General features: G+C 53.8%; 1 protein-coding gene across 9 annotated transcripts in view; it reads left to right on the top strand.

Annotated features, from left to right (window-relative positions):
• Window positions 1-10,878, top strand: part of CD276 (CD276 molecule) — a 35,789-nt gene extending 24,911 nt beyond the window's left edge. For 8 of the 9 annotated variants that reach the window (XM_078333627.1, XM_035259176.3, XM_035259175.3 and 5 more), the window contains 4 exons: window positions 3,789-3,923; window positions 6,053-6,094; window positions 7,546-7,581; window positions 9,311-10,878. In XM_078333627.1, coding sequence (XP_078189753.1) covers window positions 3,789-3,923; window positions 6,053-6,094; window positions 7,546-7,581; window positions 9,311-9,333 — 236 coding nt within the window. In that variant the 3' untranslated portion in view covers window positions 9,334-10,878. Of the gene's footprint in view, window positions 1-1,765; window positions 1,869-3,788; window positions 3,924-6,052; window positions 6,095-7,545; window positions 7,582-9,310 lie in introns of all 9 variants that reach the window. The other variant, XR_013520815.1, reaches the window with a different exon arrangement.
• Window positions 10,879-12,289: the final 1,411 nt, after the last annotated feature.

A 12,289-nucleotide genomic window follows, 5' to 3' on the forward strand; every position in this document is an offset into this window, starting at 1 on the left:
TTTGGATGGCCGGAAGACTTTTCCAAAATCCCTTTCATAGACTTCAGGGGCTCGCACTCTTCCTACAAGTCCTTACGGGACTTGAGCTGATAAGAACCGTTTATAATGTTTGCCTTCCTAAGAGTGCTCTTCGTGGCACTTAGCTTCTTATGCAGAGGACTTTGTACCTGCCTGGAATTTGGAGGCATGGACAGGAATTCTGGGGCAGCCACAAGGCATGGCCCAGAGGACTTGGTGTGGGTGTGCTCTCCAACAGGAACTCCTCTGGGTGGTGGGAAGGTATTCTGGGTCAGTGGGCACCATCAGATTCTGAAGCCTTGAGTGACAGCTGGACCTCCCCAGTGAGTCCCTGACACCTGAGTCAACATCAGCTTTTCTTCCTGCACACTTGAGCTCCACCCAGGCGGCAGCTGGATGGGCCGGGGCTGTCTCTGCCGCCCCCATGTGGTCAAACACCAGATAGAGGCCACCCCTTTAGCGATTCTTAGTTTCCAGGTACAAGCCTGGTGGGCATCCGTTGTCCCTGAGGGTCTGAAGAGGGTTGAGGCCAAGAGCCGCCGTCTCCATGTGTGTTTGGCCCTGCAAGGCCTCCAGTCAGTCTTTTCCTGGGCTGATGTGCGTGGTCTGTCTCTTCAGTATCTCTCCCTGGGCCACTGAGCTTTCCCAGGGACCTCCCCCGGAACACAGGCCAGGACAGCAGGTTTTGTCTCTCTGCTTGTCCTCTCATCTTCCGATGACCACCTGACCCCCAGCCCATCCAAGTTCTGACCTCGCACCCAGTTTCCAGGTCTGCACACACGCCGGGACTCGCTGACTTATTCCTGTCCTCTCCCTCTTGCGTCCTATGCAGTCCCCACTTCAGACAAGCTCAGAGCCAGGGCCCGTCGCATCATCTGCCTGGAGTTCAGGCTCACTCCTCCTCCTCCTCTCTTACGTGTTTCCTTCTGCTAAGGTTGTGCTGCCTCTGCCCACCCCTTCCCCAAGATGGAAAACACTTCCTTCCTGGAGACCCCATGGGTCTGTGCTCTGGGAGAGAGTAGCTGCCCTGAGCTCTGGAATGTTCTGAGCCACGTCCTTGACCTTTTAGAGAACAGCATATGGTCTGTGAAAATGCTGTTCACAGGAGAAAATAAGTAGAATCTTGGCAGAGGATAGGAAGCTTTCAGAGCAGGGAAGTGGGTAGTGAGGACACCTCCAGGGGCAAGTGGCAGCTGAGAAGGCCTTGAAGGATAAGGGGACTTTGTGGTCATTTGCACCCTAGGCTGAGCCAGATATTTGCAATGCTGTGTAGAAAGGACTTATGAGTACAAATGTCATTGCAAAGAGAATGTTTATCTCACCTAAGAGAAAATTCTCTATTTTAAACATGAGTAACTAGCATTTAAAGTGGTTTTTTAAAAACTTAGGGCTGGGCGTGGTAGCTTATGCCTGTAACACCACACTTTGGGAGGCCAAGGCAGGCCGATAACTTGAGGTCAGGAGTTTGAGACAAGCCTGGTCAGCATGGTGAAACCCTGCCTCTACTAAAGAATATGAAAATTAGCTGGATGTGGTGACACACACATGTAGTCCCAGCTACTCAGGAGGCTGAGGCAGGAGAATCGCTTAAACCCGGGAGGTGGAGGTTGCAGTGAGCCAAGATTGTGCCATTGCACTCCAGCCTGGGTGACAGAGCAAGACAGTCTCAAAAACTAAATAAATAAAATGAAATAAAATAAATGAAAATGATTTCATTGAGGCCATTGTTGCCAAGCATATTTCACAGGTGAAGAAACTGAGCTCCACAGAGAAGGGGGATCTTTCCCAAGGTCACAGACTGGCCCGGTGGTTCTGAATCTTTGGGAGCCAGACCCTTCTTTGAAAATCAGGTAAATGATCGATGCAGCAGTTTGCATATATAACTTTGGAGGGTTTGCAGCCTCTCTGAACTCCTCTGTGGATCTGTAGACCTGGGCTGCAGCAACCCGCGGTGAGGAGATGAGCCATGATCAGAATGCACCTTTGGCCTCTCAGCCTAATTTCCCCTCCTCCCCACCAGCCAGCCTCCTGTTTGTGTTAGAGCAGGTCTGGCCTACTTTGGAGCCCTTGGCCTGTATTTTGCTTCAGGCAGCTTTGTGTCATGTAAAACCTTCTGGGATTCAGACTTTCAGTCCTCTAGCTGGTCTCCCCCATACCTGATAAAGTTAGTGAAGCTGAGTGTGCTGGGCAGAGCCTCTCGGAGGAGGATTTATGGAGCCAACCCAGGAGACGTGGCCCGAGGCCTAGCTCTGTCCTTTCTTGGGTTAATAGGGCAGATCTAGTATGTGTTCCAGGGACAACACCAGCTAAGAGGGAACATAGAAAAAGACCCTCCCCTTGAGTATTTCTGTGGCTCTGCCCCCTCCTCTGCTACCGGAGCCCCATGATGGCATTTCCGGGGTTGTCTTTCTCTTTTTAATGTGTGCTCTGTGCATGGGCCCTCCTGGCCACCACATCAGCTGCTGCCCTCCTTTTCTGCATACCTCTCTTCATCACTGGGGTGATGGATCTCTCTGCTTCCAATGGCTGGAGCAGCAGTTTTGCCAATGGTGCCTATTGAGGGTGACGTCTGCAGATCCCTGTGCAAGGTGCTTCTGTGCTGGGGCCTCTGCTGCTGAAGGGTTCATGGTACCGTGCACTGCGCTGACAGAGCCTCCTGCAGAAGCTGCTGCGGCCCTGGGCACATACTGTCTCCAGAGAGGAAAGGAAAGCAGCACTGTCTTTGGTTAAGACTTTTCCTCTCAAGACCTCTGCCCAGGACCCAGCTGAGTACAGGGGCTGGGCTGGAGGATGCTGTGCAAGGTGGAGCCACACAGGCGGTGCTCAGAACAGCCGCTGGCCCTGCCCAAGTTTGGGCTCCAACCTCATCCCTCTTGACAGGAGATCTCTACCAGGAGGGGCCTCAGTGTTTCATGTAAATATTCCCCTTCGAGGCCCCTGCAGGCCTACCTGACTCCACGGGAAAACTCTGAGCCCTGGCTCCAGCCCCCTCAGTGACCTCATCTGTCCGTAGGGCTCAGCAAACATTTTCTGTAAACCGCCAGGGAGTAAATGTTTTTAGGCTGTGCGGACCACACACCATCCCTGTTGCTGCTGCTTCTCCTTCTGTTCCTCCTCCGCCTTCCCCCATCTTTTTTTGGTAACCTTTTACAAATGTAAAAACCATCACTAGTTTGTGGACTGTGCAAAAGCAGGCTGCCGCCAGCTTTGGACCATGGGCTGTAGTTTGCTGCCTTCCAATCCATAGCATGGGAGATGTCACCAGGCGGGGCTGGAGCAGTCAGAGAGGGCCTCTGGAGGAGGTGAATACTGAGCTAGGGGGAGAGTGTGGGAAATTGATAGCAATAGTACAGAGGTTGGAAGGAGCCAGTTGCTTCTGGAGAGAATGGTTAGGACACTGGTTTGGCTGGAGTTGAGGCTCCTACAGGAGAATTAGAAAGAAAGGTCAGGGGAGGGTAACGGCAGCCAGGTTATAGAGGTCCTTGAATCACTCTGAGAAGCTGGAAGCATTATTCTAAAGTCACTAGGGAGCCATAGAAGGTTCTTGAGCATCATTCAACCACAGACTCTTCAACTCTTCCCAGTTGAGACATGTCTACATCAGCGAGGATTGTGTCAGGGTTTGGAGAGTGTATGGGGAAGGGGCTATGGGAACTTAAGTGAGCTTTATTCACAGTGTTAGGGCCTAGTGAGGGTGGAGCCAGATGGTGCCATCCTCTGGGACATGGGGCCAGGCACGACAGTCTTACTATTCCTACTTTTCCTCCCAGGGCAGCCCATGACATTCCCCCCAGAGGCCCTGTGGGTGACTGTGGGGCTCGCTGTCTGTCTCGTCGTACTGCTGGCAGCCCTGGCTTTTGTGTGCTGGAGAAAGATCAAACAGAGCTGTGAGGAAGAGAATGCAGGTGAGTGTGTGTGTGTGTGTGTGTGTGTGTGCGCGCGCGCCCACTTACGTGTCTTGGGGTATATAGCTGTGTCTTTGCTGTCAATAGAGAGTTACTTTCTAGTGACAGAATGAATGTGACTGTGCACATGGGGCTGGATTTGTCTGCGTGTGACCTTGAGTCTGTGTCTTCTGTGTGTGAACAAGCATGAGCCTGCCTGTCCATGTGCAAATACCATAGGATGTGTGTGGATAAGTGTGACCAGAAGGTGGGGGGGGGTAAGGCCGAGTGCTACAAGGGGATGAGTGTGTCTGTGCAAACAAGTGTGCCTGTGAGAGTGTAACTCACAAGCATGTGTGAGAGAACAGGACAGGGCATGGAAGCTGAGCAGCACAAATGTGGGCATGCCAGGGGCGTGCGTGGCACTGGAGAGGACCGTGCCTGCCTCAGAACAAGAGCGTCTGAAGCAGCTGATGTTTGTGGGGCTGAGGGTCCGTCTGAGCTGGCATTGCTGACTGGTAACTGAGTGAGAGGACATAGGTGGCTGGTGAGTTGACCCTGGTGGGTAAACAGATGCATGAGAGTAGATGGGTAGTCAGAGTCTGGGGACGGCTGGGAGTCAGGAAGAGAGGGAAGAAGAGAGTGGTCAGCTGGAGAGAGGTGAGTACTTGTGAGGTAGGCAGGTGGAAGGATAGCAGGTGGATGGCTGGCTGGTTACATCTGTTGGAGGTTGATGATTGGCAGGGCTACTGAGTGAGCGGATGGGTGAGGTGAGGGGTAGGTGGCCCGGTGGAGCATATGGTCTCTGGCTGGGTAAGTAGTGGGGTTCTAGGCTGGGTGAATGGTCTCTGGCTGGATGAGTGGTGGGAGCTCTAGGCTGGGTGGATGGTCTCTGGCTGGGTGAGTGGTGGGAGCTCTAGGCTGGGTGGATGGTCTCTGGCTGGGTGAGTGGTGGGAGCTCTAGGCTGGGTGGATGGTCTCTGGCTGGATGAGTGGTGGGAGCTCTAGGCTGGGTGGATGGTCTCTGGCTGGATGAGTGGTGGGAGCTCTAGGCTGGGTGGATGGTCTCTGGCTGGGTGAGTGGTGGGAGCTCTAGGCTGGGTGGATGGTCTCTGGCTGGATGAGTGGTGGGGGCTCCAGGCTGGGTGGATGGTCTCTGTCTGGATGAGTGGTGGGGGCTCCAGGCTGGGTGGATGGTTTCTGTCTGGATGAGTGGTGGGGGCTCCAGGCTGGGTGGATGGTCTCTGTCTGGATGAGTGGTGGGGGCTCCAGGCTGGGTGGATGGTCTCTGTCTGGATGAGTGGTGGGGGCTCCAGGCTGGGTGGATGGTCTCTGTCTGGATGAGTGGTGGGGGCTCCAGGCTGGGTGGATGGTCTCTGTCTGGATGAGTGGTGGGGGCTCCAGGCTGGGTGGATGGTCTCTGTCTGGATGAGTGGTGGGGGCTCCAGGCTGGGTGAATGGTCTCTGGCTGAGTGAGTAGTGGGGGCTCCAGGCTGGGTGAATGGTCTCTGGCTGGGTGAGTGGTGGGAGCTCTAGGCTGGGTGGATGGTCTCTGGCTGGGTGAGTGGTGGGTTCTAGGCTGGGTGGATGGTCTCTGGCTGGGTGAGTGGTGGGAGCTCTAGGCTGGGTGGATGGTCTCTGGCTGGGTGAGTGGTGGGTTCTAGGCTGGGTGGTCTCTGGCTGGGTGAGTGGTGGGAGCTCTAGGCTGGGTGGATGGTCTCTGGCTGGGTGAGTGGTGGGAGCTCTAGGCTGGGTGGATGGTCTCTGGCTGAGTGAGTGGTGGGAGCTCTAGGCTGGGTCTCTGGCTGGATGAGTGGTGGGAGCTCTAAGCTGGGTGGGTAATCTCTGGCTGGGTGAGTGGTGGGCTCTAGGCTGGATAGATGGTCTCGGGCTGGGTGAGTGGTGGGCTCTAGGCTGGGTGGATGGTCTTTGGCTGCTAAGGGTTGGGTTCTAGACTGGGAGCCCCTTCATGTTGCCATAGGCTCAGCTCTGCTGTGCTCTTGGGCTCTAATCCTGTGTCTAGCGTTTGAACCACTGGTCAGGCCCACTCAGGTCCTGTTCACAGCTTCCTGCACTCTCAGGTGGGAAAGTGCTGGGATGAAAATGGGCTTGCAAAAGATAGTTGATTATTCTGAGTTCTTGCCTTGCAGGAGCTGAGGACCAGGATGGGGAGGGAGAAGGAGCCAAGACGGGTGAGTTTGAACTTGGAGCTGGCCCTTTTGGCTGGGAGAGGGACATACGGGACAGGAGAGAGGACTCTAGGAGCTGGAGGGGCCAGATTTCCTGTAAGGTTTGAATGGATTGTGTTCTCTGGACTGAGGCGTCTTCACTCTGGTGAGTCTGCTCTTTGCCCAGAGTTAGGTGACAGGTGGATCGCCCAGCTCCCCTCCGACCAAGTGTTGCTTCATTTTTCCTGACAACCTTTATCCATCTCCACACTGTGGAGTCTGGTGGCTTCCTAGGGTGGCTTCCTAGGGTGGGAACAGGGGCTCAGGAGATATCAGGAGATAGGGCAGTCTGGGTTTAAATTCCAGCGCCATCTCATGTAAACAGAGTGGCCTTGAGCAAGATGCTTTGCCTGTCTGGCTTCAGTTTCCTCACACGTAAAATGGGCATAATCACAGGTTCATAGGTTGTTTGAATTATTAATTAATTTAATTAACTGAGAGAATGTATATAAAGGACCTAGCACCATACCTAGTGCCAAGCGCTTAATACGCTGGAGTCCTGTTACTCTTAGGCAAACAGCTTAGGACCATCCTGCTCTAGTTACAGGCTGTGTGACTTTGGGCAAGGTGCCTCGCTCCTCTGGGCGTCAGTTTCCCGTCTGTAAAATGTCATCCTGACCCTGCCCTGATGGCAGCAGAGGGCTGTTTTGAAGCTCTCTCGGGTGATTGGAGAGGGAGGTACTTGCAAAGGGCACAGGGGCATGACACAGTAAGCCAGGGCCCAGCTTGGGTGGATGCCGAGGCACTGGTGCCTGTGGCCACTGGAGGCTGACTTCCAGGGGATCCTGGGCTGGGAGAGGCAGGTTCCCGCTGAGCCATTTGGGATGGTTCCAGTTAATGCCAATTCCTTCCCCTCGCCCGCAGAAGGAAGGGCAGGAGATTGACACTTGGGGACTGCTATAAATTATGCCAATTAATTCTTTGCCTGTTGGTGCCCAGTGTGGCAGGCATAGAGACAGCTCTGGGATCAGACCTTATTTTTCATGCTCAGAGGCAGATGTAGTTGGCAGAAAGGAGGGAGTGGGGAGAAGAGTGAGGGTTAGGGAGCTGGTTAGTCTCACTCCACCTGGTTCCAGGCCCACCTGCCAGCCTCCTTTAGCTTCTCACTTTACCTGTGTGTAGGGCTCAGGGCACTTCCACATCTCCAGCTGGAGAGCGAGGGCTGGAGGGTTATTCTGTTCTACAGATGAAGAAAACTAAGGCCCAGAGAGGAGAGTGACAAGCCAGAATGGAGCTGGAACCTGGGACTGTGACTTGGGACAGCAGCCCAGGGCCCTTTCCCTTGTGCTATGATGTGGTCCCACTCTGCTGACTCTCCCACCCTTTCCAGCCCTCACTCCTCCCTCTGCCTGACTCCCTACCCCACCACTTCCCACAGTTCCTCCCTCACTGTGTGCTTCTTCCTTTTTTCACAGCCCTGCAGCCTCTGAAACACTCTGACAGCAAAGAAGGTAAACACACCTGGGCTTGAGATGGTCTGTGTGTGCATGCATCTGTGCGTGAGGGGCTGAGAGGGTGGGAAGGGGTAGGCATCATTCTTTCACTGGTGACCTGAGGCTCTCTCTGCAGAACAGCAGCCTCAGCTTCCCCCTAGTGAGATGGCAGAGGGCTGAGTGACCAAGGTCCCAGCTGCTCTAATGGGACCCAAATATGACAGAGGTTTAACCAGGATAGGAGTTTATTTCTCCTTCCTGTGATAGTGTGAGCAGTGGTAACCTTAAAACCACTGATGACCTGGAGCCAGATTCCACTTACCTGGAATCTGCCCTCTTCAACTTCAAGCTTTCACTCCTAGTTCTAAGAGGTTGCTGCAGCCCCAATGCCCCCTCCAGAGCCAAGGGGGAGAGAAGGGGAGGATACGTTTCCTTCTACAGCAAGGCTGGAAGTAGGCTGCCTCACTTCTGCTTACATCCCATTGTTAGAACCCAGGCATATGAGCCCTAACTCAGGGGAGGCTAGAAAAATGTTCAGCTGGGCAGCCATGTCCCTGGTGCACAATAGGTGGTTAGTAAATGTCTATAGTCATTATTAGGCCTATTGTTATAATGTCAGTGGTTACATTTGGAAATATAGGAGGTAAGTCATTTCCTTCCTGTTGTTCAGAATCAAATGACCATAGAAGAGTTGGGCAGATGGAGATTAAAAATGTCAGCTTGGGCCAGGTGTGGTGGCTCACACCTGTAATCCCAGCACTTTGGGAGGCTGAGGCGAGCAGATCACTTGAGGTCAGGAATTCGAGACCAGCCTGGCCAACATGGTGAAACCCCGTCTCTACTAAAAATACAAAAATTAGCTAGGTGTGGTGGCATGTGCCTGTAATCCCAGCTACTTGGGAGGCTGAGGCGGAAGAATTGCTTGAACCTGGGAGGCGGAGGTTGCAGTGAACTGAGATTGTGCCACTGCACTCCAGCCTGGGTGACTGAGCGAGACTCCATCTCAAAAAAAAAAAAATGTCAGGTTGGTGTTTGAAGCGTCGCTGGAGAATGTGGCCTGGATGGGCAAAGCAGTCAGCTTCCTAATTCTGCTTCTCCTCACTGAGGTAGCCTGCCCCACCCCCAGTCTCTGGCCACGCTGGACAGCCACAGATGCAGCACCCAGATGGGGGAGCTCCTCTTCCCAGGGACAGACAGAGTCCTAAGAATGGGCAAGGGCAAGGGCAGGGGTAGGGCCCTCCCTCTCTATTCAGCTCCGGATGCAGAGTGGGGTCTGGAATGTGAGTCTTTGGGGTGCCCCTCCACAAGGAGACAGGAAGCCTGAGGGAAGGAGGAAGTCCCCTGTGGCATCACTCTCAGGGGAATCAGTGTGGAGGGGACACTGGGAAGGCTGCCTGCTGGAGGAGGGAATTGGGCCCGGCCTTGTAGGGTGGGACAGACAGGAGATGAGAAGGGAAAAGTGAGGGAAAGTGGAGGGAAGTGTGGAGGGCGATGGGTCTGTGGGGACTGAGTGGGGGCTGCATGAGGTGGTCTCCCTCAGGTGCCTCAGCGGGCCTGGCACCTGCATCTGTGTCTGGGCCTTGAGGCCAGTGGTCAGCATGGGGACTGTTTGCTGGGCTGCTGTCTCACACACACTTCCCACTTGAAGTGTGACTGGGTACCTGAGTTCCTGACATCATCCCCAAAATAGAACTTCTGACATCTAATGCTTTTCCCCCACTCTTTTTCTTCCCATCATGAAATGAAGATGATGGACAAGAAATAGCCTGACCATGAGGACCAGGGAGCTGCTGCCCCTCCCTGCAGCTCCTACCCTCTGGCTGCAATGGGGCTGCACTGTGAGCCCTGCCCCCAACAGACGTGTCCTGCTCTGACAGGTGGGCTCCTTCTCCAAAGGATTCGATACGCAGACCACCGTGTAGCCTATTTCTCCAATGGACATGATTCCCAAGTCATCCTACTGCCTTAGTTCTTAATAGACCCAATACACAGACCACCCCACAACTTTATTTCTCGAAGTCATCCTGCCTGCTGCCTTATTTCACAGCACGTGCATTTCTTAGGGACACAGTACACTGACCACATCACCACCCACTTCTTCCAGTGCTGCGTGGACCATCTGACTGCCTTTTTTCTCCAAAAGCAATATTCAGACTGACTGACCCCCTGCCTTATTTCACCAAAGACACGACACATAGTCACCCCTGGCCTTGTTCCCCCAATGGGACTGATAGACTAGTTACCACATTCAGCCCTGCTTCCGCCTGCATAGAATCTTGTCTTCTCAGATGGGGACAGTGCAGCTTCAGCATCTCCTGGAGTCTAGAAGCTGTTTCCTCTCATTCCTCCTCTTGCTCTGGCCCCAGTATCGACCTTTTCCCTCCCTGCCCCAAGTGAAGACAGGGTACTCTCTGCCTACCACACGCACAGGTACGAAGAGAGACCTGCAGGTGCACGTGCTGGAACACGTGTGGTTCCCCCTGACCCTGGCCCAGTCTCCTCTGCAGTGCCCCTCTCTCCTGCCCACCCTCCCTGCAGAAGCACGTGCTGTCCTCCAGCGGTCTGTGATGGGGCCCCTGGGGGTCAGCTTCTGTCCCTCTGCCTTCCCACCTCTTGGTTCCCTTACTTGCATTTATCCATTCAGTTAATGTTTATTGAGCAACTACAGATGTCAGCACTGTGTTAGATGCTGGGGGGCCTGCGTGGGAAGGTAAGTTCCTCCCTCAAGGACTCCCCATCCAGCTAGGAGACAGAGAGCTAACTACACTCCCCCTGCAGTTCTCAGGGGTGCTCCTGCCTCGCTCCCTGCTCTACCCCTCCCCTGTGCTCAAGGCTTTCTGGATACTTAACCCCCATCCCACTCCTAATTTTTACCCAGAGCATGGGGTGGGAGCAGAAACCTGGAGAGAGGGACATAGCCCCTTGCCACAACTAGAGAATCTGGTGGGTGTCCAAAGTGTCTGCCTAGGCATGGGCAAGTGGGCAGACACCAAGGTCCCTGGACCTCGCATAGCAGCAGCAGAGGCAGAGCCTGGGGCAGGGTAGAGCCAGGAGTGCTTTGGGGACACAGAGGGGACTGCCCCCCACCCCCACCATGGTGCTATTCTGGGGCCGGGGCAGACTCTTCGTGGCTTAACTCTGGCCAGCTCCTGGCCTCTGGTAGAGTGAGACTTCAGACGTTCTGACGCCTTCCGGATACCATCTCTCCCCGCCCCAGGAATGGAAGATATGAGGACTTCTAATTTAAATGTGGGACTCAGAGGGGTTTTGTAAACTGGGGGTATATTTTGGGGAAAATAAATGTCTTTGTAAAAAGCTTTTTCTCTGTGAAGTGTTTGGAAGCAAGGTGGGCCCCGGGACTCAGCCAGAAGGATTCCCTCCCGCACGTTGCAGGCTGGGATAGGGAAGCTTGGTCCTCCTTATCTCACCGTCCTTAAGTCACTGGATCTCCAGGACCATTCGGCTCCCTCTCTGGCCTCAGTTTCCCTCTGGGTAAAGTGAAGTAGGTTCTCCAGAAAGCAGGGCCTTTGATCACTGTATGGGGCTTCTTTCACTGGAAGCATCACCCAATTTCTTTGCCTCAGAAAACTCAAGCCTAGGCTTGTGTAAGGCTCTGCTAATGTCTCCATTTGAGAGCTAGGGAAGAGACCCAGTAAGAGGCTGGCACCAGGAAGAGTTCTGAATGCTGTTTCTGGCTCACTGCATTGGATGGGCACCGGGCCAGGGGTCAGAGGGCCATTCCCAGGACATAGTTCTGGCCTGTGACCCTGAGCAGGACATTTACTTCCTCTGGCCCTTGGCTTTCTTGTGCAAAAAATAGCCACCTATGCACGGTGGCTCATGCCTGTAATCCCAACACTTTGGGAGGCTGAGTTGGGAGGATCGCTTAAGGCCAGGATTTCAAGACTAGCCCGGGCAACATAGCATAAAAGTAAAAAATAACATAGAAATAAAAAATTAGACAGGTGTGGTGGCACACACCTGCAGTCCTAGTTACTCAGGAGGCTGAGGTGTGAGGATCACTTTATCCTCCGCCCAGGAGGTCGAAGTTTCAGTGAGCTGTCATTGTCCCACTGCGCTCCAGCCTGGGCAACAAAGCAAGACTCTGTCTCTAAAGGAAAAAAAAGAAAAGAAAAACAGGACTGAGGTTTTTAACCACCTTCTACTTTGAAAGACTAAGAGGAGGCACAAGGCTTCCAGAGAGCCAGATTCCAGCCTGCGGGAGCCTGCCTAGGGTACCTCATTCATCTGGCCCTGTAGGACAAGAGTCCCAGCACTGGGACAGCCTGGAGCTTCACAGACCCTGTAGCAGGAGGAGCCTGTGCTGGGGGTCAGGACACTTGACTTTCAATCTTGACTCTCAATCTGGCTTTGCTACTAATCTGTGTCCTGTCCTTCATACCTCTGAGCCTTACTTGCCTTATCTATTAAATAGGGGTAACAAGTCATTGTCCAAAAAGTATGTGGCATTCTTTTTTTTTTGAGACAGAGTTTCGCTCGTTACCCAGGCTGGAGTGCAATGGCGCGATCTCGGCTCACCGCAACCTCCGCCTCCTGGGTTCAGGCAATTCTCCTGCCTCAGCCTCCCGAGTAGCCGGGACTACAAGCACACGCCACCATGCCCAGCTAATTTTCTTTTTGTATTTTTAGTAGAGATGGGGTTTCACCATGTTGACCGGGATGGTCTCAATCTCTTGACCTTGTGATCCACCCGCCTCGGCCTCCC

Source organism: Callithrix jacchus, chromosome 8, assembly GCF_049354715.1.
Source record: "Callithrix jacchus isolate 240 chromosome 8, calJac240_pri, whole genome shotgun sequence".
Lineage (NCBI taxonomy): Eukaryota > Metazoa > Chordata > Mammalia > Primates > Cebidae > Callithrix > Callithrix jacchus.